The following is a 25,764-nucleotide window of genomic DNA, read 5'->3' as shown; positions in this document are numbered from 1 at the left end:
CAAGAAAAATGGCAAATTATAGACCAAAGTACTGGTGTAGGATGCCCTATCAGAGACTGCAAACACTTCTAGGTAAGGTAAAACGTTACCAGAGCCAAACCTGACAAACTCTCATGGAGGTATTTTCCTAACATACAGAAGGGCAGGGAAAGCTGTCTAGCAGAAAGGGACCTGGGGGTTCTAACTGACAAGTGGCTGAATATGAGCCAGCAGTGTGCCCAGGTGGCCAAAAAGCCAATGGCATCCTGGCTGGGATTAGAAATGCTATGTCCAGCAGGAGTATAGAGGTGATTGTCCCCCTGTACTTGGCATTGGTGAGGCCACACCTCAAGCGTTGTATCCAGTTTGGAGTAACTCTACAAGAGAGAGGTGGAGGTGCTGGAGTGAGTGCAGAGGAAGGTAATGAAGCTGGGGAAGGGCCTGGAGAATAAATCTTAGGAGGAGTGACTGAAGGAGCTGGGGCTGCTTAGTTTGGAAAAGAAGACGCTGAGGGGAGACCTCATTGCTCTCTACAATTACCTGAAAGGACATTGTGGAGAGGTTGGTGCTGGTCTCTTCTCCCAGGTAATTAGTGATAGGACAAGAGGGAACGGCCTCAAGCTATGACTGGGTAGGTTTAGACTGGACATTAGGAAATTTTTTTTCACAGCAAGAGTGGTCAGGGATTGGAATGTGCTGCCCAGGGAGGTGGTTGAGTGACCAACCCTGGATGTGCTTAAAGGTGGTTTGGATGTGGTGCTTGGAGATATGGTTTAAGAGGTGAACCTTGTAGCGTAGGGTTCTGGGTTGGACTTGGTGATCCTGAGGTCTTTTCCCACCTGAATGCTTCTGTGATCCTGTGGGTGTACAGCTGGATTCTCAAGCACTTCTAATTAAAGCCGTGCAGCAGCATAACATTTTCCACAAGGCCTGAATTTGTTTGCATGTCCATACTAGAAACCCCATGAGTTTTCAGGAAGATGAATAGCAATACTAAAGTTCCACTGGAAGTGAAATAAGTGCAGGCAATCTTAACATGAGAAATACCCACCCAGCATTTCTGCACGCTGCAGAGAATTCTCTTGGTTCTTACCCAAACGCACTCTGCAGAAATGCTCACTTCACACACATTTGTCTTTGCAGCAGTGATGATCACAGCTATTGTTTTGAAGTTTTCATGCTTCATACTAACAAATACATTCTCTATTTACAGTCAACAATGTCTTCCATGTATGAGAAAATCAGAGTTATCTTATTTGAGACTTTTTGCCAGCTATTCAAGGACCCATCTTATGGAACATTTCTTATGAGGAAAGGCTGAGACCTCAGGCTGTTTAGCCTGGAAAAGGGAAGACTGAGAGGGGATCTTATCAGTGTTTATAAATATCTGAAGGGTGGGTGGCAAGAAGAAAGTTCCAATCTCCTTTCAATGTTATCCTGTGACAGGACAAGGGGCAATGGATATAAACGGGAACACAGGAAGTTCCAACTCAACATGAGGAAAAACTTCTTTACTGTGAGGGTGACAGAGCACTGGAGCAAGCTGCCCAGAGAAGTTGGAGTCTCCTTCTTTAGAGACTTCTCTAGACTTATCTGGACATGTTCCTGTGTGACCTGCCCTAGGTGATCCTGCTTTGGCAGGGTGTTAGACTAGATGATCTCCAGAGGTCCCTTCCAACCCTTACCATTCTATGATTCTATGACCTTCCCATTCTATATTCTATATTCAAGGTGGGACTCAAGAGGGCTCTGAGCAAACTGACCTAGCTGAGGATGTCCCTACTTACTGTAGGGGGGTTGGACTAGATGACCTTTAGAGGTCCCTCCCAACCCAAACCATTCTAGGACTCTATGATTCTATATTTGACTGTTGAGTTGCTGAGCTTCATTTTCATACTAGAAGAATCAAAAATGCCTTTTTTTTTGCCTTTATTTTTTTCCCCCTTTCTCCTCCAAAATAATCAACTCCAGCTTGTGTTATTGTATAACACAACAGAACCTTGATTTAGCAGCAGTCCAACCCTGAGCTATTATTCTGGCCATCCCCTATGGCTACTTAATCAAAACACTGCAACTTGTGACTTTGTCAGTAATTTTGCTCATTTATCTTTATTATGATTTCAAGAGTATCCGGAATGGAAGGTTAGCTTTGTATAACTAATATTGGTGATGAATGGCAATGATAATGCCTTGCATGAAGAACATCCATTAATGTCTAAAATAATATTATACTGTCTAAAAATAAATTGCAATGCAAAACATTTTCAGAGCTAATTAACAATAATTCAGTCCTACATAAGTATTGCAGCTCTGAGGACTAAGGACCTCTAAGCCAACACACTCGATGTAGTTAGAGATGCTGACTCTGACAGCAACAATATTGATTCTACCACTAATTAACTCAAATCTTTAGGTCCTAGCAACTTCAAAACCACTGGTGTAAATCATCTAAATAAACAGATAGGAACTTTGGATAAAACATATGACTGCTGAACATGAAAATTCTGCTCATTCCACAAGCATGCAACACCTGCACAGTGCAGATACTCTGCTGAAACCTACAGGAAAAAGGAAATTTCCTGGTGCAGAAGTGGAACTACTCCAGAGCTGTTCATAGAATCATTTCATTTGGAAAAGCCCTTTAAGATCTTCCAGTCCAACCATTCTCTAATTCTACCAAAACTGGTGCTAAACCATGTCTCTCAGCACCACAACCCTGCAGCTTTTGAACACCTCCAGGGATGGGGATTCAATCACCTCCTGGGCAGCCTGTTCCAGTGTTTGAGAACCCTTTCACAGTAAAGAATTTTCTTCTAATGCTCAACCAAAACCTCCCCTGGTGCAACTTGAGGCCTTTTTCTCCTTTCATCCAAACCTCTCCTTTGAAGAAAAGTGTGGGAAGGAAAGCCACAAATGAACAATTCTTCTCCCACACCTTCTTCCACTGTACATCCACAGCTACAGGATCCATAATGCAAAATCAGCACTGGCTAAAACACTTCTGTATTTAAAACCTTGCTCACCCAACCTGTCAAGAAAATTCTCCCGTTTTCTTTCTACTCAGAAATCAAGCCTACCTTTTCCAGTATTTCCTCAGTCAAGACTGAGAATGCATCCTCAATGTTCACATTATCTTTAGCACTGGTTTCAAAAAAGGGTATTCCATGTTCCCAAGCAAGCTGAAAAACAAATGTAGGCAATGGGATGAAGAGTCTTTAGGGGAAGAAAAAAAAACAAAACAAACCCAAAACAAACCAAAACCACTTCCTAATACTAACAGCAAGAGGTATGGAGGTGTTCTGACAGTTTCTAACATGCCAGATAAACACTGATTAGGTTAATAGCAGCTCAGTAAAGTACTGTTTATCCTCAGTCAAATTACAGGTAACTTAAAACATTCTTCTTCAATTTTTGTATTTTCAAAATAGATTGTTTCAACTTATCTTTACTTGTAAATGAGAAGAAAAATTTCTAGCAGGTCTTTTCTCAATGTTTTGATTTATTTAGAAAATGAACTGTCTCCCAGGCATTTATTTAGAGGAAACTAATGGGAGTGCCTGCAGAAAAGCATAGATAAAAATGTGACAAAACTGCAGAAAAAGAGGCTTGGTGAAATCAAAAAGGAGATGCTCCTTTTTATCATAAGGAGAGAAACACAGATGTAACAGGCAAGCAAAGAACAGATATGTATGTGAAGATATGTTATGGTAATAGAAGAGGAGAGTGCAAACAAATCTGTGAAGACCCAAGCAAAATAAAAATAAACCAAAACAAACAAAGAACCAATAATACACTCCTCCCAAACATACCCTTACCCAAAACACCCAAAAAACCCCAAACCTTGAGTTCTTCAGCTTTCTCTGTATCATGTCACCACACTACTACATTTATCAAGACACCCTCATTTTCTCTGTGCACAATATTGGTCAAAGTAGATTAATGTACATATTATTCCAGTTCACCTTGCATACTGCTAAGTATTGTGACAAGCAACTCCTCTAGCTGGATGGAAAAAAAACAACCTAAAAGTCCAGTGTTAAAGCAGCTGGAAGTATGAGCACAGCTTTGGCTACTTCCTCTCATAATGAATCTGGAAAGGCACATTCAAATAATTGCCTTTTTTTTTTTTTTTTGCCTTTGGGAGCACTTTGAATAGATCCATAAATAAAGTACCTAAATACATTTACAAACCTGTGGGAATTATGCTACTGGGAAATGTTTTATTATCTCTGGGAACTGTTTGGAGAGGGAGCTAATAAGCTCAGATCTTACTTAAAATAACAAAATAAATGTCAGTATCTCTTGCAAGGGGAAATTTATTTCCAGTTGTTCATCTTTTTATTCAAAATATACTTCTTCCTAGCAAAGTGCTGCTATGATTTCTTAGTACTGAATCAGAGAGATGTCTGAAATATTCCTAGAACTGTGCAGAATGTGGTTTTGTTTTTTCATTTGTATTGTACTTGTAAAATCAGCTTTGAAGTCAGACACATGAAGTTAGCAAAAACATTACATTGCCTCCTTCTGTTATAAAGATTTGATGGGTGAAAACCAGCCATATTCTACCAACTCATATCATCTTCAACATTTTTATTTGTTTTTCAGAGAAAAAGATAATGTTACTGGGGAGGGGGAATGGAGGAGCCCAAGAAGGTTGAGTTCAAACTTTTGCCAAAGTGAATTAAATGCTATTAATACAAGAACACAACGTGTTAAAACTAAATGTTGCCTTCTGACTTATCAAAATTATATAAATACAGAAAGCAAACAGCTTTCAGTATTAAATTAGACTCCAAAGTGGCATATGATGGCCACTCAGTTATGACAGACTGCTCTGGAAATGCCAACACAGACAATAAGATTCCCAGCAAGTCTAGAGGTCTTCTCTGCAAGACTCTGAACAGAACTTGCAGAATACTTTTAGCTCACACTCACAGGCTAATGTGAAATATGTAAGGGTGAATCATCATGTGGCAGAGTTAGTATCAAACTCTTCCCCTCTTAATGAGGTTCTTTTCTTCTTTGGAGTGAGAGGACAATTGTTATCTCTCTCTCTGCCAATGGGATCTTTCTACGTCTGGTGCAGTCAGATTCTTTAGCAGACTAAACCACGCTAAAAGAAGAAAAAGTCTAACTGTAAAGCTGCCCTGCCTCAAGACGCAGGAGAAATCTAGAAAGCAGATTCATTGGTGAGGAGGTAATGATTTGGTTCTGAAAAAAAAAATACTACCTTAAGAGAAATGTGGATTGCATGGTTAAGTGTCAGAAAATGTCATGGTTACCACCACATGCAAAACCCCACTGCTGCCCTCTTGTGCACATGCACCCAGTGACTGCATTTCTGACTGCACTCTGAGTGACAGCATGCCTGTGCTCCTCACTCCTTACTCCTTGCACACAGATACAGCACATGAACATGAAAAGTGTCTTGCACATGAACAACAAACCTTCAAGAGTTACCCTCTGTAATGCTGATGAAAAGGTGAAGTTGGTTTTTTTTAAGTTCCCTGATCTGGGATTCTATTGGCAAGAAATGATCAGTGTTCTCTTCTTTAAACGCAAGACATCCTGCCTGACTCACCATGCCTGAGAACATATCAGAAGGGCTCACTCCAAGTTCCAGACAGTTTGCAGTTACAAAATTGACTGCACTTAGGACACCCTCCTGCAACATTTAGCTGTTACCACAATTCTGCCATAGCACAGCTCCTGGCTTTCCTCACTGGTTCTCAGGGAGAGTAATTTACCACTGCCTTTAAAACAGCACTGTCCACCAGTTCCTCCTCTACACATGGCCAGCAGGTATAAACTGTACTGCAGTCTCAGCTGTATAACACACACAGAGTTAGATCTAGGGGTGCTGGGTGCTCCCTACATGTGTCTGCCCAGTCTTACTTAGGGCTATTCACAGGCAATGCAGAGCACCATGCACAGGCTGCCAGAAGAGTTCTTTACAGTCAAGCTGCAGCGACAAAAAATAATCATTGATGGGTGGTACCAGAAAAAGGATGCAGAATGTATTATGCATGAAATTTCAGTAACTCCCATTAGAACAGTACTCTGAAAATGCAGGCACTACAACATCTTTAGTTTTAATTGAAAATGTAAGATTTCTATCATAACACCTGAAAGTGTGTTAAAGTACATCTTAACCTTTAAAATCCAAATCTGTATTCTAAAGAGATCAGCCAGGATGTATTTCTGCTCATATGTTGTAAAAATCTCAACACTCCAGAACTGTTCTTCTGGAGCAATTCCTAACAGAATTTTTGAAATTGAGAAGCTTTTTATCATATTCAGTGTAACACACTAAGATACTCAGGAGAGCCCAAAGAAAGTACCAGTGGTCAGTGATACCTTTTCTCCTTTCTGTTTTGGAACTACACGTTCTGACTCCTTATCACACTTGTTGCCCAACAGTATTACGTCCACTTCATCACCTGCTTTCTGAAAGAGAACCAGCATTAATAAAGTGTCAGGTAAGAAGCAAGCAATCAACAAACCCCTTCACCTTCAGCTCACACTATCCTTCAACACTTTATTTCCTTGAAAGTAAAGGCTAAATTCTGTCCTGACCTTTTCATCTGTGGAAATATTTTCCATCATTTACTGGGATTCGGAGGAAAACAGCAAGATTGCAAAGAGCAGGGAAAAAAAAAGCCACTTACGAGTGCAGGGCATAATTTGTAACCTCTTTCATGAGATATAAAGTATATGGTGCATGGGCACCATCTTCTGATGAATGCTCCGTCTTGAGGCTTTAAAAGTGACTGGAAATGCCCCAAATTCATAGACACTGCCCTTCCTAAAGTAATGGGTTCATGGATTAGCAATTTAGTCTGGTCTACATCCAGCGCTCAAGTAAAAAGGAAGGAATTTGCTGCACCTGAAAGAGCACCTCTCTGTGCTTCACTTTTGCACACAGACAGTAAAATTACATTCAAAGTGTTCAAACTCAACATAAAAGTTTGATTATTCCAAGACACTTAGAAGGCAGCAATAGATTTTTAATGAAGTAAAATTTAAAAACCTCATTGATTTCCAAAGGAAGAAAAATCTACCTTTTGACCTTGCCTCCATCCTTCGTTCCACTAATCCAGTTACATGCATGATGACTCCAAAATGCACTGGGTGCTTTACATCAGTGTTATTTTAAGATAAGCCATTGTAACTATACATGACTGGAATAAGGACAGGGAAAGAGAACAGTTCTGCAACAGCATGTGGAATTGGAAAGCTGACATTTGTTGTGAAAATTATAGCATTTAAAACCACTTCTGATGCTTAAATGGAGGAACCTGGGGGTCTCAATCCAGCAACAATTAAAGCTAATGTGGTCTGATCCCATGGCTTCTGTTCTGAAGGTACATGCTCACACAGCTTCTCTGATGACTCAAAAAGTCTGGGGACAGGCTGCAGATCTCTCTACAAGGACATTGGTGAAATCTCTGATCAAAGTCTTAAATTTTTTTTATAGCTTTGCCATAAGACAAAACCAGGCACAGACAATCATCTCCCCCAAAGCTCACACACAGACACAGGTTGGACCTTCAAAGGTTATCTTGTCCAATCCCCCTGCAGTCAGCAGGGACACCTCCAACTAGATCAGGCTGCCTAGGGCCACATCAAGTCTGGTCTTGAATGCCTCCAGGGATGGGCCCTCAACCCTCCCTTATAAAACACCACAAAGAAAAACCTTTATTTATTAAAGGCTGAGAGGATCATTATTTTTTAGTCTATTTGCACTCTTACAACTAAGTTCCCTCATTTGAGGAGTACAGCAGTAGGCACAATTTATTATTAAGGAACACAATTTCTCTTTTTTTTTTTTTTTATCCACTCTCATTTTAGAGTCAGCTAATCTCATTTTATACCCACAGCTTATGTTCAGGATAATGCAGTATTAAAATAAAGTAAGCTCATCGTAAGAGTACAAAGTACAGGCCTAAAATAATGAATCAATCGAACCTGGATTAATAGACCAAAATGTTGGCTGCTTCAGAATGCACTGAAGCTTTACTCATTAAGGTCAATGGTTCTCCTACATAAAATTACATACATCAGTCCCTAAAATAGAGTAAACAGACAATTTAATCTCATCACATAACCAACTTTTTTCGGAGAGACTATGTGTAGCTGACGGTTCTGAAAGTGATATTTGACTTTCCCCTGAAATAAAAGGTCAAAGGGAAAGCTAGAACACTTTCTGTGGGAACCTTGAAACTCAGCCTGTAAATGGGACTGCTGTGCAAACAGCATCAATTTTTGCAGGAGGAGTGTTCCTCCCAAACAGCTTCAAACAGTAACAACATTTAAAGGAGGTTAGGATTACCAGACCACTAAGTATTTACGGCAGCAAATAACTAGTATTTCTACATTAATATAGTGTCATAACATAGTCTCATTTTGGCTGGATCCTTAGAATCATAGAATTGTTTTGCTTGGAAAAGATCCCTAAGACCAAATCTAACCATTGACCTAACACCACCATGTCCCAAAGTGCCAAACATTTCTTGAAACACTTCAAGGGATGGTGACTCCACCACCTCCCTCCACAGCCTGTTCCCATGGCTGACCATGCTTGCAGTAAAGACATTTTTCCTAATAGCCAACCTAAATCTCCCCTGGCACACTTTGAAGCCATTTCCCCTCATTCTATCACCTAATATGAGGGAGAAGAGACCAACCCACACCTCCCTCCAGCCTCCTTTCAAGGAGCTGTAGAGAGCAATGAGGTCTCCCTTCAGCCTCCTCTTCCCCAGACTAAACAACCCCATCACCAAAGCACTGCCAAGTACTCCTTTATTTGAAGATGGTATCTTGCAGCTTCTTGCTTTTAGAAAATTGAAGACTATACACCAAATGATGTCCATTTTAAATTCTGAAACCTGATTATATTGAAGAAGTCTTAAAAAGAAGTCACTATGAGCAGGCAAGAAGTCTGACCATGTGCTCAGCTGGCACAAAAACTGCACAGGTACACTGATTTGAAGGGACCAAAAATCTAGCTCTTCATTGCTTCCAAAAACTCACTGTGTATTTTTATCCTCTTTTATTTATAGTTCAGGAATAAGCTTTCCACATGCAAAATCTATGGCTAAAAAGAGGATTCTTATTTTACAGTTGTTAAAAATGCTATTACACAAGTTGGCACTGACTAAGCTAATAGAGTCAGGAAACATTTTTAGTCTATCTGATGGAAAAACACTATGAAAAATGTCATCAATTTCATCAAGGCAGAAAGAAATTATGTTTTTAAAAAGAAATTTTAAAACTGATTTGGTATCTCAAAAATACATTCAGAGTTTTGGTTCACTCTCTTCTGGCTTTAACATTTCAAAGCTCACATTTTACTGAAACATAAAATAAAAATAATCTGAACTTGGAGAAAGCCTAGCCTGTTTTTAAAAAAAATGTCTAAAGAGGAAATATCAGCACTAGATTTGTCTCAAAAATTGGAGCCAAGAGATTTATTGAGACTGACTAAGTTTTCTGAAGCATTTGGCAAAGAGCTTGGAGTCATCAGATTTGGGGAAAAAGACTTTTTGCCTTGGGTTCTCCAGCAGCTGGAGTTGGTGGTGGCAGAAGGGGACACCTTCAGAGCTTCAAACACAGCAGGAACCAGACTAAGCACAGTGGACTCCTGTACCAGGCTTTAGCAGCCTGCTCTGACAGAAGCCATCCAGCTTTCAGTAGCCTGTGCTTCACCAACCAGGTAAATTCTCAACTCATTGCTTGACTATGTGGCTGTTAACAGAAATAAAAAACGCTAAAGGGAAGATTCTGGCTCATCCCTTTTGTATGCAATTCTCTTTTTTTTTTTCTCCCCAGTGTTAGGGGTCTTTTTCTGCACTTGTTTCCATTTTGCTGGGAAAACTTTTTCACAGAAGAGCTGTGTCAGAAGTAGCACAGACACTTTTAATGAAAGACAGCTACATCCCATCTGTATTTACAGGTTATTGGGAGAAACTATCCCTTCACTTTTTAAATGGTGAGCACAGACCCTACCAGGGCCTCCACCTGTCCTGCAGCAAACTTGCTGTGATGAGCCAGAGCTCATCCAGAGTCCCTGGAGCTGCCCAGCCATGGACATGGAATCACCACCTTGTACTTCCACCACATTCCTAAGGCATGGCTGTGCAGGGCTGCATGATTTTGATGCCGATTACAATTTGAATCCTAGAATGGTTTGGGTTGGAAGGGACCTTAGAGATCATCTAGTCCCAACACCCTGCCATGGGCAGGGAGACTTCCTACTAGATCAGGTCACCCAAGGCTCCGTCCAAGCTGGCTTGGAACATTTCCAGGGTTGAAAAGGAAACAGAAGTTTGTTTGCAGGTTGAAGCAGCAAAAGAACCCAGATCTGATAAATGTCCTATGGCAGTGCTTAATTGGTTTGTGTTTGAGGAAGAAATGTAGCATTAATGGAATTTTTCAGATCTGAAAAGGAGACAGAAATATGCATGGTCATGCAGCAGAGCTGAGCAAGGACATGAAGGTGGGAAGTTTCTTCCTCCGACTCCCCAGACAATGACACCAGAAGCTTGATGCTTTGTATTAATGATGAATAATTTGTTAGGAAGACACTGTCACCATGACCACGTGGGCAGTGTTCACGTTACAATTCCCATACATATATCTCTTTCTGTCTATTTTACTGCCACACAATGACCTCAGTTACAAATGCCTCATTTCCAGAACTTCAGCAGAATTGTCCAAATGACAGAACTTCCCTATTAGCACACTTAGACTTGGGTAGATATAAGCCAATTCATTCTCAAACTTGTCTATGGCTAAAGATAAACCAATTTAGCAGAGTGACAAGAACAAGACTTTTCAGTTCTAATCAGAGTTGTAACAACAAACCCATCGTGAACCAGAACAATTTGATCCTTCTGGCACCAAGCTTTAGCACCCAGATAAAAACAACTCAGACGAGTTTGAAATAAAGGTAACATTGTACAGCATTTTACTGTGATGCTTTTATTTAAATGATGCAGAAGCACTGAACACCAGACCAGGTTCCCAACTCTCAGATGCATCTAATGCACATACCCAGAAGAGGGCACTGTGAAAAAACAGCAGTAACCCAACACAGCCACACATTTCATAGCCTCGTTGAGGACTCCTTTCACACAGCATAAATAGAAAGCTGATATAGTCCAAGAACACTAAATTACGTCCCCAAGGCTTGCGACTGCATGAGAAAATTAATCTGTCTTCCCCATGCAGAAAATTCTGTGCTAGCAAAGAATTTCTAGCAGATAATCATTAGGGAATGATCTCCATGCCACTCCAGCACAACGAAAGCCAGTCTAATGTAGTTGAAAGAAAACTAGGGCCTACAATCTATGTCAGGAGCTCTTGGAGACCCAGATGCCACGTGTGAATCACAGAATGATTGAAGCTGGCAAGGATTTCTGGAAGTCATCTGGTCTGATGCTCTGCTCACAGAAAGACCAACTTCAAAGTCAGCTCAGGCTGCTCAAGACCCTGTTGAATTGGGTTTGAAGCATCTCCAGAGCCCCACTAGGCAGCCACTTGAGCACCTGAACACTCGATTGTGAGGAAGTTTTTGCCCATATGTTAGCTGCAATCTTGTTTAAAATATCCTGGAAAGCACTGGTTTCTGCAAATGGATTTGGTACACCATTACCTGTGTTTAATTTTTAAAGGCCAAACAGACTCAGCCTTTCAGAACAGCCACATACAACAGCTAAAAACCACATGAGCAGACAAGAGAAACACCTTAAGCTGGACATTGCTTATAGTCCTACAAATAAAGAATGGTTTCATGTTCTACAGTAATTTCCCTGCAATTATCATGCCCCTAATGAGTGCATTACAAATCCAATATACCTGTACAGGATTTGCCAATAATGTCCTAAGATATTAATTAATCTGTGAGTATATTTTTTTAGCAAGCTTTTTAAAGTGCAGTCACGTTACTTAGTGTCCTCTAGCAACAAAACCTAATTTTACAACAATACAGATAGGGCAGCAGATTTATGTCTTGAACTTCCTTGAACAATAATTCATTTTTAATAGGAAAGTTGCTGTATACTTAAAATAATTGAAATACAATGAGCACATTACTGGTAATCTGCTTGTAATAGCACTGACTGGCTTGTTTTTGTAAAATCAATGGAGTTTTTAGGAATGCTAAATTGCTTAGATTGTCATTTTCAACTGTTGTAAAAATGGCTTAGCACACTGAAAAAGGTGTTTTAAAACTTTGTTTAAAATCTCTATGCACAAAGAACTAAAAAAAGCAAGTGTAAGAACTGAATTGTCTTAAAGATTCCTTTGATTGGGTCAGGAGGAAGCTCTGCATTGCCTATTAGTCTGGTGTTTAATGGAACCTCTCTCTGTTTCCCTTTTCAAATTGTATGTCATTTTTCTACACTTGCATATTCAAAGGCTGTTGTAGGAACAGCCACTTTGATACTGGGCATGTGTGGGGAATTAAATATTGGTTTGCATTCAGAGACCAAAGTAAATGCAGGGAATGTCCTCAACCTCCACCAAGTAATTAATTTTCATGAAATGCCCTGTGTTCTAACAGTTACTGCTTAAAAACATTTCTTTTGCAATGAATGGCCCCATATATTTTCTCCAAGACACTTCAGAAATTGATATCCCACTAGGACTAAATTAAATTTTTTACTATTATCTAGCTCTATTGCAACACTCACTAATTGCTAATTCTCAGATTGGTACAATCAATCATGCAATTTACATTCCCAGAAATTGTTTTAAATTGAGGGGGGTCTCCACTTTTTAAATTTTAAATTACAAAATCCCTTCAGGGGTTAAGAATGAACAATCTAAATATTAATAATTTGAGTATGCACAAGCTTTGAAGTGTCATGAACAGAAAGCAGGCTAATGCAGGTGTCATTTCCTGATTGACTGGAGCAGATCTGAGCTTGCACAGGTCCTTCAGGAGCTACTCCCACCCTTCCCTCCAGCCTCCCTCCACCATATAGTCCTGATCATTTCCTAGTGTCTATGGTTGTGCATTATAGCCTACTGAATCAACCATCCTGCTGATCTATTTCAAGATGACAGGACAAAATGGTCCTTTTGGAGGCAGTGGGAAGACAGATCAGCATTTTATGTATGGATTCACACAGACAGCTGTATGAATACACAGATATCTATAAATGGTTATCTATGGATCATCTCCATTAGCAGTTTCAGATAACAGTAAACCTACAGCCACACTATTCTGTTCTAAAACTTGCACTACTTAAGAGGGAACACATCAAGAGAGACTTTAGCAATTGAGAATCAGGTGCAGGGTTACAGGCAGCTGAACGACCAGATGTCTAAGGGCTTGTTCCCTCCTCCCTCCCTGGTTCCTCCCTCCAGTTCTCATAGTTCTTCTCCTGGCCTTCCTACTCCTGCATGCTTACCCTGTGTCAACTTCACTAACTGGCAAGACTTTTCTATGAACCTCTTGAACTCACTGATAGAGCAGAAAACCATCCAACTTGTTTTGCTGGGTTAGTTTTCTACCATGTTAGAAAGAAGAGTGAACCTCAGAGGGTTCTGAAAAGCTCTAGAAGCAGCAGAGTGGGAGGCAATGTTCAGGAGCAGGAAGGGAGGTGGGAACACACTCCCTGTCTGGCAGCCACATGCTGCTGAATCACTTCCTATGTCATATGAATGCATGTGTCTCTGGCTCACTACCACGAGCTGAGGAGCTGAACCACACCTGATTGCCACCAAAAAGGGATTCTCCTTCTCCCCGCACCAGCTCCCCCTCTCCAAGGGAATATCCAGCAAAGACAATGAGGGTCTTCAACTGAGTTGTTTCTTTTGATTCATGGGATGAGGTAACTACAGTGAAAGTAATGAAATTAGGAAAGGGAAATCACTGGCTGTGATATGGAATTTTGATATGGAAGCCAATTAAAATCCTGGGATGAGCTCACAGAGATTCACTTGTGGTAGGCACACCAGGGACAACTATGCCTCAGCGTACATGAAACCGAATCATAGAATCACCGAATTGTCAGGGTTGAAAGGGACCTCAAAGATCATCTAGTTCCAACCTCTCTGCCATGGGCAGGAGCACCTCACACTAGATCAGGTTGCCCAGAGCCACATCCAGCCTGCCCTTAAAAACCTTCAGGGATGAGGCTTCCACCACCTCCCTGGGAAACCTGTTCCAGTGTCTCAGTACCCTCATGGTGAAAAACTTCTTCCAATCTGAATCTACCCATTTGTATTTTTTTTCTGCATTCCCCCCTATCACTCCATGACACCCTAAAAATCCCTCCCCAGCTTTCTTGTAGGCCCCCTTCAGATACTGCAAGGTCACAATAAGGTCTCCTCAGAGCCTTTTCTTCTCCAGACTGAGCAGCCCCAACTCTTTCAGTCTGTCCTCACAGCAGAGGAGCTCCAGACCTCTGACCAGAAGCTGTGTTCTAAAAGTACTTCAGAAAACACTCCTGCAGCACCATGGGCTTGTCCTGGGTAATCTCTACTGCATTCCAGTTTCAGCTAGCAGCAATCCCACTAACATACAGCGTGCTGAGTTAAAGGCAAGAAATTCTGGTTAAAAACATACAGTTCATGGAACAAGAATAAATCTGATGCAGTCGCCTGAAATATTAACAGCAATAACTTGTTAACTACCTTCAGCAAGAGATCAACCACTTTTAGACAGATTTACCTCATAGATGTCTTTCATCCAGGTGGTAATACTTCGAAAACTGTCCAGATTTGTGATGTCATACACAAGAACAAAGCCTTGTGCACCACGAAAATAGCTGGTGCTCAGGGTATGGAATCGTTCCTGACCAGCAGTATCCCTGAAAGAAATGGCGAGAAATCACAGACAGGCAAACAAAAGATGATCAGACTGCACAACACTCAAGAAAATACCCTTTTATTTTAAGTTTTGTCCAGATTTTGAAGGGTGTAGCATTCAAAAGAACAGAAAATAGACAAGGAATACAAGGATGGGAGAAAATCTGGGTGACAGATACAGCAGTGAAAGCAATACACTGGAACTGTTCTGAACTTGAGTGCAACTTTGAGCTTCTTTAGAAACAAGAGCTGCTGGAGGGAGTCCAGAGGAGGGACACAAAGATGGTCCAAGGGCCAGAACACCTCTGCTATGAGGACAGACTGAAGGACCTAGGGCTGTTCAAGCCAGAAAAGAGAAGACTCTGGGGGGGGACTTATTTATATCTGCCTTCCAATACCTGAAGGCATCCTACAGAAAGGCTGGAGAGGGACTTTTTATACAGGTGTTAAGCAATAGGACAAGGGGGAATGGTTTTAAGCTGAGGGACAGTACTGAATCTTATGAAGAAGTTGACTGCAGCAGTCAGATGACATCTCTTTGTAAAGTGTGACACAAACAGCAAACTGGTTTAGATGGAAGGTAGGTTTTGGGAGAAAGCCAGAAAGCACAGGGATGCTTTGTCACTTTCCTCGGTGTTCCTGCACAATTAAATCTACTTAATACCGATCACAGTTCTGTGCTGTTTGTACTCTGCAAGTCTTATTGTTAAAACAATCTAGCAGCAACCATTTTCTTAACTTACATTAGTTGCTGCAAAAAATATGCTCCCCTAGGCCAAATTCAAATTTTTGAAATGACCTAGTAGGAAAATCTGCACTTTAGGAAGACAGACAATTAAAAGCAGATGAGATTTTTCATGCTCTGATGTACTTTAGTTGGCTCTCATTTGTGATATAAATTAAAACTTACCATATTTGAAGTTTCACTCTTGTATCATTAAATGTTATTGCCTTTACTTTAAAATCAATGCCTAGAAGAAAGAAAAAAATCTGTTAACATTTCTCATAATGACATGGATTCCCTGTGAAGATTGTTTCTTATCTCTTGTTACCATGCAATTTGGAGCAGAAAGTGTGAAGTAACTATATCAAACAAAGGATAACAAGCCAGCCACAGACACTCAACTGGAAATGGTGGAAGGATAATGTTCCATGGTGAAAACAGCTACGTGCCAATACATTACAGCAGTATGATACAAAGCAATGGTGTGGGGGGCAGGTCGACACAGAGGTGCAGATACTCTGAAACTACATGTAGGTGTTTCCATGGACAGACAAGTGTCATGACAGGAGTTTCATGCCCTATGCACAATAATACTTGGCAAATACATTGGTGATTTCTGTTGTTTCCAGTTCTATCACAACAGTGTGACAGCTGTGAATGGAGAGGCAGAAATGCTTACAGAGCTGTTGCATGTGCAACACTAGTTTTCAGTCCTTCCAAATCCCTAGGAAAAAAATATCGAGGGTTACGTGAACAGGAACAAAAAAAATCAGCTGTATTAATTAAATGCAAAGACAAACACACATTGGATTTCATTGAAAACGAAGAGGACTCTCTCGACAGCCTTAACCACTGTGCATCCCAGATCCAGAGTGAAAAAACCCAAACATTAGCACTTGAAATCAGTAAGGAACACCACCTCTACATACACAACAGATCTTTCCTTAAAGATACCTTCCTTTATAGTGTGTTCTTGTAATACACTGCCAAATTAGTACTCCAAATACGGTAATGATATCTGGATTTATGGGTTGTTGAAGCTCCAATGTTAATATTAGCAACTACTCACTGGCAGATTCTATCTTAGACTGACACGTTTCCTCACAGGTAACCATTTTTTTTCCCAATTACTCGATTGCTGAAATTTGAAATACTGTTTGACAATTTCTCTGCTTATTTTCATTTCCCCCCACTGAAAACCACTAAGATTTCTGTCAATTATATGAAGTGAACTGCAGGTGCTATTGCAATAGCTGGCCATACTGCATGGTTAAAATTCCTTAATGCCAAAATACACCTACTTAACTTCAGAGTGATTTCTTCACGAGTAACAATGTCATTTGAAAGAACTAAACACTGAAAATGTACAAAAATCTGACATGGATACCACTGCACTGAAATAAGAACCTGTCTGCCATATTACTTCAAAGGAAAACACCCATGGCAGTAAACCTAAAATGTAGAGGAAATGTTCCCTTCCCTTTTGCTGTGCACCAAAGTTTGACAAGTACACTCTCAACATGAACGATTCCCAATGCCATTAACATTTTTGTTTTGCATGTGGTAAAAGACTTTAGGTGGACTTTTAAAATTATGATGATAATCATGTCTTTCTCTTGATGAATTTTTGTTGAAGCTCCAATGGAAAGGAAAGATGAAATAATATAATTGGTATTTGTAATTAATATTACACAAAGCTTCCTTGATGGAATTAATAACGTCAGATGGAAATGTAATTTAAGTCCAATTTGCTCATGTAAGGTGAAGTTCCAACGTGATGGAAAACACTTGCTCCTGAAATTCACATGGTTCTGTTTAATTATCTGTATCACTTTCTACAATTGATATTAGAACCATTGAGAGGGACAGAGGGAGGCTGGAATGTCACTTTCAAATGCTGTGCTGGGAATAGAGCAAAAGAATTATAGTCCAGCCAAGGATCCCCAGACCTATATGAAACAGTTCTTAGTTGACATAAATTTTAGTAATAAATTGCTATGAGCTTTTTTTTAATATATATTATTATTTATAAAAAGGGAAGCAGAGTGCTGAATCAGACTAAAACTTAATCTAAATTAAAATAAGGCTTATTGACTTCTTAAGTCAACTTCAAAATTTATTGACCTAAAAGGTCAATGAATGTTAGTGAAAACCAGAAGTCAATATGTTCTGCATGCATGAATTGTTCATGTCTTTATATGAAATTTCCAGCAAACTTAGCAAATTGGGAGGATAGAAAAGAAAAATGAGAAATACAATGCCAAAGACAGCTGGCAGATTTCAGATGATTTTAGGCCCATGTATTATAAAACATGACCAACATAACAAAGCAAGCATTGATTGCTGCTCTTGAGATAAATGTTATTTGAATGCAACAGCTTGTACCTGCTTCTTTTAAGCTGTCAAAAAAAAAAAAAACCACCAAAAACCAGAAAGGGGTATGCTGGGTACAAGTTCAAATTCTAGTTGTTATTTCCAAGTTTTATAACCAGGAGATTAATTTCTTTTTATAGTCCAAATGATAAATATGCCTACATTAGGACTGAGGCACCTTAAATGCAATTAGGTCTAAAAAGCATTAAAATAGTCAACCATGGGGAAACTCAGCTATGAATTCTCTCAGTGTCTGTAAAACAGTCTTTGGCCATCTGCAAAAGTCCTCTTCACTGAGGTCTTTCACAGCTGGCCTAGAAAATTACAACACACTTTTCACCCCAATGCAAGTTGGAGTGGCAAATTCACCCCAATGGCAAGTTCCTGGTATAAAAGGCTCAGAAAAATAAGTTTCTCCAGAGAAAATGCACATTTGAGCAGCTTACCAGGATGCAACAGTGATAGCATGGATGGAGGTTCTACCTAGATCACTTACTGTCATACAGCATCCTCAGTTCTGGAAACAGGGAAGTTGGTATCAGCTCCTCTGCTCAGGCTGGGCAAGTACCCAGTGAGATGTTGTGGGTCGAGTTTCCACCTTGTTACTCCTACCCACACTTCACCCTTACTAGGTGTTGGTGCATCACTTGAATCAGACTCTTCCTGTACATGAAGCAGTGATCACTGCTGTTTTGGTAAGAAAACCAACTCATGGGATAAGATGGTTTGTTAGGAAAATCAGGGTGACAAAAAAAACCCATCCAGCCTTGCAAAAATAAAATGAAAGAAAAAATTAAGATGTGGATTACTACTAGTCTTGTTAACACAGGACACTTCACTGTGGTGATTTTTATTGATTAATTCTATTTCCTTCTAAAATTAGTATCAGGGAATCTACACAGACTCCACAGCTGGTTCTCTTATTCATTGCACATTAGAAACAAATGCATAAATCACTTGAGTTTGCACCTTCATTTGTAATAAATCTTTCTTTTTCCTTAAATATAGGCTCTAAAAACAAAAAGGTTCTTTTTGAGGGAAAAAGTCAAAATAAAACTGTTGGTTTTCTTTTACTCCTAAAGAAGGAGTTGCACCAGTTTTAACTATGGCAGATTTGGTTGGACTCACACCTCTGCAGAAGTGATTCTCACAGAAAACGTGCTGCAGGACCACAGCCACCTCACACAGCAAAACAACCACCTCACAACCTGCAAGATCACAACCCTGATCACTTGTATACAAAAGGGTCTTTTGTTCATAAACTTCCTCTATGGCTTTATATGCAATGCCATTGTTTAAACAAAAACATTTATTCTTTATAGTCTGCTCATAATACAATGCAACTGCCTTATGATGCATATAAGTTTAATTAGAAAACTATAACTGCTTATAATTTACCCAAACTGCATAATTGCAGAGGAGGAAGGGCACCCAGCCTTGAGAGTTTAAGTGCTGCATAAAAAGCTTTCAATGAAAATTTACTGCATCTTAGAAAAGTTCACTGCTACCAGAGCCTACAATAAAGTGTTTGGAATTTCCCCCGTTGCAGTAACACTGGGATTTCTCCTAGTAACACAAACCTGTGATTCATGATGACACAGGAATGAGATGCTGAACCATCTTTTAAAGCCTGTGCTTACTACTCTTTGACACTAAGGAAGATGGTGGCACATGATTTTGTCGGGGAATTTGGACAGCTAAGAGACTGTACATCCTGGGTAATCTTCCTTCTACTCAAATCACTTTTCTGGCTAGATAAGTAGGGTGAAAAAAAAAAATCAAATAACATCAGAGGAGCATTCAACAGGCTGCATGACAGAGAGGGAACTTCTGACTGAGCTTGCATGAATCAGGCATCTGAATGAAAACAGTTATTTGTTTTGATGGTGCCAAAGAGGGAGAAGACACCGTAGAATCATAAAATTGTTAGGATTGGAAGGGACCTCAAGGATCATCTAGTTCCAACCTCCCCGCTATGGGCAGGGACACCTCACACTACATCAGGTTGCTCAGATCCACATCCAGCCTGGCCTTAAAAACCTCCAGGGATGAGGCTTCTGCCACCTCCCTGGGAAACATGTTCCAATGTCTCACCACCCTCATGGGGAAGAATTTCTTCCTAACATCCAATCTGAATCTACCCATTTCTATTTTTTTTCCATTCCCCTTAGTCCTATCACTCCCTGACACCCTAAAAAGTCCCTCCCCAGCTTTCTTTTAAGCCTCTTTAAGATACTGCAAGGCCACAATAAGGTCTCCTCAGAGCCTTCTCTTCTCCAGACTGAACAGCCCCAACTCTCTCAGTCTGTCTTCCCAGCAGAGGAGCTCCAGCCCTCTGATCATCCTCATGGCAGAAAAAGCACTGCACTGTGTCTTCCTCCTTTACACCACTATGGGCCATGACCTCTAGGCCATGCTTTGAGTTGTAGCTGTCCCCGGAAAATGAACTTTCACTTCCAGCATTACTCTTCCAGGAGCCATCACTCACAATCCTATTCATTCTGAAAGTCTAAGCTCTAACAGACCTCCTAAAATGGAATTAACTGGAACACAGCACTTGAGAAATAACTTTAAAATCACCTTCAGGTAAAAAAAAAAATACCACACGTGGATGATTCAATTACATTTCAGATAAGCAACTGTGTAAGAAGTTTTTAAACCTCTCAAAAATAGGTTTCAACAACACTAATAAAACTAATATGATTAATCTCAGCCCACGACGTTCACAAAGTCCTTTCATCTTAACTATTCCTTAAACTATTTCAACCCACAGCCTGGAAAATATCTACTTAACATCATCAGTATGCAAGAATATTTGACTCTGCCATGGACTGTAATTAAAAGTAAGTGTTCCACAAAGGAGTAACCTCACAGCCAGGAATCTATGCTCCAATATAAAAAACACACCAACAGTCTGATGTTTATCTTCATGGCCACTCTTTGGGGGTCCTTGCTAAGCCTGGGTACAGGTTCCCTGTTATAAGGATCAGTTTCAGGACTTCGCTGCTAGCTGGGTTCTCCCTTTTGGATCATGTCAGTTGCAGAAGTTGCTTTCCAAGAATGGGCAAGAAAATTTAAAAATGGCTTAAATTCAGCCATTCTCATGTATGCAGCTCAAGCCACCTCGCATACATTAAATGTTCCCTGGGCCAGCTGCTGCCACAGCTAATACTTGTTATTTATTCATTTAAGGCAACTTAAATGTATAAAAGAGCCATGCATATCTCAAATGCAGAACACACCATTTCTTGTGCATACTTACTCTTCAAGAGCACAGAAAAATATATAAATAGAGAGACAAACGGATAAATACATTCTTACACTCATGCAAACTTTTAAAAGTTTCCTAACCAGAAATTGGAACATCTCCACAGCAAACCAAACCACCACACCCACGTTACACATTTTCACGCCAATGACCTGGTTGTCAGCATGTGGACAGTCAACTTGCTGTTCCCCACAGCAGCGTGGGGCTGTGTACCACAGCAGCTGGAGCTCCCCATGATCCCCAACTTGCAGAGGAGCTGAGGAAAGCAGCTGGCCGTGCAGCCCAAAACTGCTTTGCTCTGGCAGGGCTGATTACCTCCACCACAGCAATGGCTCCACTGTGCACATGTCTACCTACAAGGTATCTTGACTTTATACCATCACAAAGGTAAATCCCTTCCTAGCATGGAAGCTGGAAGAATGGAGCATCTTATTGATGCCTGACAGCTCTGAGGTTTATAACCATTTGCCCTGCACCCACAGAGGTGTACAGCAACAGAGCCTCCACCTGCAGCCATGGCCAATATGGAACAGTAAGAAAGAAGCTGCTTGCGCAAGTTTAAAGAAAGATTAGGCTCCAGATGCCCCAGACTAACAGGAGAGAGTGCAAGAGCCAGCACAGAGGTTCTGGGGCCAGGTGACATGCTTTCTGACACCCTGGCAAAGCTCTGCAAAGGTTTAAGCTGCTGGACGTGGCTGGGCACAGAGGGAGCCTCGATATCTGCGAGGCAGGCAGTGCCGACCTGCCGGTGCCGGGAAGGCTGCGTTGGAAGCGAACACCCGCGGCCTGTGGGCGGGAGGAACAGCAGGGCAGAAAGGGACGAGGAACGGACGCCGGCCCCCTGGGACCCACGCCAGCCCCGCGGGGCGTGCGGCGGACGCCGGCGTGCAGGCAGAGCCACCGGCCGGCGGGGCCTCGCTTCGCGGGAAGGCAGCGGGGACACGGGACGCGGGTGCTGAAAGACGGCGGCGATGCGCCTGGGGCATACGGGCAGGTGCCGGCCCGGGGGTGCGGTGCGGCGCCGGCAGGGCCAGCTGCCTGGGGGCCGGCCGCGGTCACTCACCGATCGTGGCCAAGTAGGAGGAGGTGGGAGCCCCGGCAGGCGGCCAGTTGGGCTCCGTGTACCTCCGCACGATGGAGGTCTTCCCCACGCAGGACTCCCCGGCCATCACGATTTTCACCAGCAGTGGCGGCTTCCCCACACCCCCGTCCCCGTGCCCCAGCCTCATCCCCGCCATGGCGGGCGGCGAGTGCCGGCCGGGCCGGGCCCGGCCGTGCCAGGACAGGGTGGGGCGGAGCGGGGCCCGCGGGCCGCCCCGCTGCGGGAAGCACACTCCGGCCCCGCCCGCGGTGGGGAGAGGCCCGGCGGCGGGGCTGGAACCGAGAGCGGGGCCGGAACGGAGAGCGGGGCCAGAACCGAGAGCGGCGCCGGACGCCATCTGCCCGCCGCCTCGCACAGGTGGGGTGGGTTGCATCGAGCCCCGGATGCTGCTGCGGGGCGTTGGGCTGCGGGGGCGAGGGGTGCGCGGGGCCTCCGCCCGCTTGTGAAAGCGGCTTTGAAGAGTAAGTAATCAATCAGCTTGCCTCTGCTCTCTGACTGAATGCTGCCGCCGTTACAGCAGCCACATCTGCACACATGCTAGGGGAAATTCATACTGACCAAGCTCTGAGTTATTTAATTCCTAAAACGATTAAAAACCGGGAGCAAAACGGTTGCTATGCGGTAATGCTGTGTCGTACGCCGGTGCTGTGCCCTGCGGTGCTCCCAGAGCTGTCTCCGTGTCCGGGTCCGCTGTGCTAATGCAATGCAACCAGGGCTGTGCTGCCCCAGCCTTACCAGGCTGCACCTCCGTGCTCCCTGAGCCGTCGGGGGCTGCGTTCAGATATCTGACAGCTGCTTCAGAGCACTGACAACTCCTTGTGATGACTGACAGCTGCTTCTGATGACTGACAGCCACATCAGATGGCAGCTGCGTGCACACAGGGCCCATCGCCACGCTGAGCTGTGCAGCAGGGCCACATCAGACCCCTTAGAGGTCCTGTGCTGTCTTACACACACTGCACTTCAACCACTGCCCTGAACTAGGATTGTGAAATTATTCAAAAATATGCTTTTTTTTTTTTTTCATGAAGTTGCATCACTAAGGAGGAAAGAGGGAAGTTTCACAACCCCATAACACTTCCTTCAAGAAGTACAGAAATTAACAGTCTGGTTTCTCATCACCTCCTAGCCTCAAAGACACAGACAGAGGAAACAGGTTTTAAGAATTTCCTCTTTTTCACTTTTGTTTTCATCTGACAGACAGTATCAACTGCAATATACAAGATGTCTATCTGCAGTGTAGACTTGCTGCATGTGTCTCTGGATGTTTTTGTCCAAACGATAGGGTTCTTGCCCCTTTGCCAGTGTGCACACTGAATTCATTCAGTGTCATAAACTTGGGCATTTAATAGTTGATTTAAAAGTGGTAAGAGACATTTCCAAATGTTTGCATCTCTGTAAACCTGTAATGATTCCCTACAGGTTTTGACATTTTCATCTTCAACCCTTCAAGCAACTCCTCAATCAGATCACCCATCACGGTGCACTTTTTGTGTAGGACAGTTTATGGCTCCCACCTAACACTGTTTGAAACATCTGCATATCAAAGGTCAAGTATTATTTGAGGCTTATTTCCCCATCACCCCACTTTGAACCACATCCCAACTGCACTTCAACTTGCCAATACTGGGCTGCTTAGCCACTGGATATTGGGAAAAATTTCTTCACTGAAATGATTATCAAACACTGCAACAGGCTACCCAGGGAAAAGGTGAAGTCATCATCCCTAGAGGGATGTAAAAGACCTGTAGATGTGGTGCTGAGGGACATAGTTTAGTGGTGGACTTAGCAATGCTGGGTTAATGGTTGGACTCAACAATCTTGAAGGTCTTTTCCAACTTAAATGATGCTATTAAATACTTAGTGGGAAATGAGTGATAAACTACTGAGATATCTGGTCTTTGCAGGAGTGAACTGAGATGTAACTGTGTAAAAACCCCATACCACCAAAGAAGGCATCAGAGTGCTTCCATTAGGCACAGAGAAAGGCTGTGTATTGATGAGACTGAATACACTTGTGTATGACTGTTGGTGCAACAGGCTGGCCCTACAGCACACTCAGAGTGCTCTAACACTGACCATGAATATGCCTGACTTAAAAATTATGAGGTTTCTAATGATATTTCAGAAAAATCTTGCAATTGGAAGAAAAATCTTAACAAAGGCAGAACAAGATGAATTTGTTAGGGAAGCTATAACCACCTTCAGTAAGGAAGGACTTGACTTCATGATCCCAGAACACTTCCTATGAGAACCATCCCCTGCTTTCTCAGCAGGCCTGGGAAAAGTTTTGCTTCCTCCTTCAGAAATTTGAAGCTATTGTTCATCATCCCAGATCTGATGGGGACCTAACATAGAATCATAGAACAGTCTGGGTTCAAACAGACCTCCAAAGGTCATCTAGTCCAACTCCCCTGCAGTAAGCAGGGACATCCTCCACTAGGTCAGGCTGCTCATACCTTGTGAAGCCCCAGGGATGGGGCCTCAACTACCTCCCTGGGCAACCTGTTCCAGGGTTCCACCACCATCACTGTAAAGAACACAGCTTTTGGTAGTTCTCATGGATCAGAAGTGATGATATGCATGGGGAATCTGTAACACTTCTGAATAATCTAACATCTGCAGCAATGGACAGGCAACTTCAGCCAGCTGCACGTCCATCTTGTTCTGGTCTCTCTGCCAGTGCAGCTGCAGGAGTGAGGGCAAGGCTGGTGCTCTGCCCTGGAGATGTATGGGCTAGCACAGATTTAGCAGATGCATGCATGTAGCAGCACGTTAGTTTATAGGTACACCAAAAGCCTTTGACTTTACTGTTGAGCCTTCTCCCATGCTCTACTCTGAAGCTGTTTCACCAGGTAGCTTTCTTCAAATGAGTGCAACGCTGCAGCTGCCAGCAGCAGTTCGATTTAGAGGCAGGCTGGACTGATGGTGTTAACAATGTGCTCAGTCTTTGCCCTCTGTTGTCTGTCAGGCCAACCAGTTTCAATTAAGAGGCTCTCCATAGTGTTTTGTACAAGGTGCAAGGCAGGATTCTACTTTCTAGCAACTTTCTTAACGAGCCTCCAAGTGCCCGGGGTGCCGCTGCTGGTGGTGGGTTACAGCCTCGCTGTCCTTATGTTCCTCTCCACAAGGGGGCAGTCTTTCCATCCCTTACCACCGACCCAAACCATTTCGAAGCCAGCTCCTGGACCAGAGGCCATTCGATGGATCAAATGTCCTTTTTTTTTTTTTCTTTTAAAATACACGTTTCATACTTCATAGAAAAGTTGCAGCTCTTTGTAAACTATATGATCTTAATGTATTTCTAAAGCTAATCACAAGTAAAGTTAGTTTAAGGAGGCTAATGACTTCCAAATACTTACTGTGTGGCTACAAGACAATCAGTGCGAAGGGAAGCCCTTGGACTCAGACAGCTATGGCAGAATTCCCCTTTTTCTGGTGGAGTTTATGCTGGTGTGTGTATTACAAAAGATCATTTAGCCTCCACAGGCTGCAGGT

General features: G+C 42.2%; 1 protein-coding gene across 1 annotated transcript in view; it reads right to left on the bottom strand.

Moving 5' to 3' along the window:
- The window catches only part of LOC128977223 (ras-related protein Rab-10-like), a 30,469-nt gene extending 8,067 nt beyond the window's left edge, over positions 1-22,402 (bottom strand). The window contains exons 1-5 of the mRNA XM_054394716.1: positions 22,228-22,402; positions 15,710-15,770; positions 14,663-14,801; positions 6,337-6,426; positions 3,057-3,158 (exon numbers count right to left, since the gene is read on the bottom strand). Of these exons, the coding sequence (XP_054250691.1) occupies positions 3,057-3,158; positions 6,337-6,426; positions 14,663-14,801; positions 15,710-15,770; positions 22,228-22,402 (567 nt within the window). The remainder of the gene's footprint in view (positions 1-3,056; positions 3,159-6,336; positions 6,427-14,662; positions 14,802-15,709; positions 15,771-22,227) is intronic.
- Between the last annotated feature and the right edge of the window lie 3,362 nt (positions 22,403-25,764).

Source organism: Indicator indicator, chromosome 31 (genome assembly GCF_027791375.1).
Source record: "Indicator indicator isolate 239-I01 chromosome 31, UM_Iind_1.1, whole genome shotgun sequence".
Lineage (NCBI taxonomy): Eukaryota > Metazoa > Chordata > Aves > Piciformes > Indicatoridae > Indicator > Indicator indicator.
Note: the sequence above shows the minus strand (reverse complement) of the source record. Positions and strands in the feature narration are given on the sequence as shown.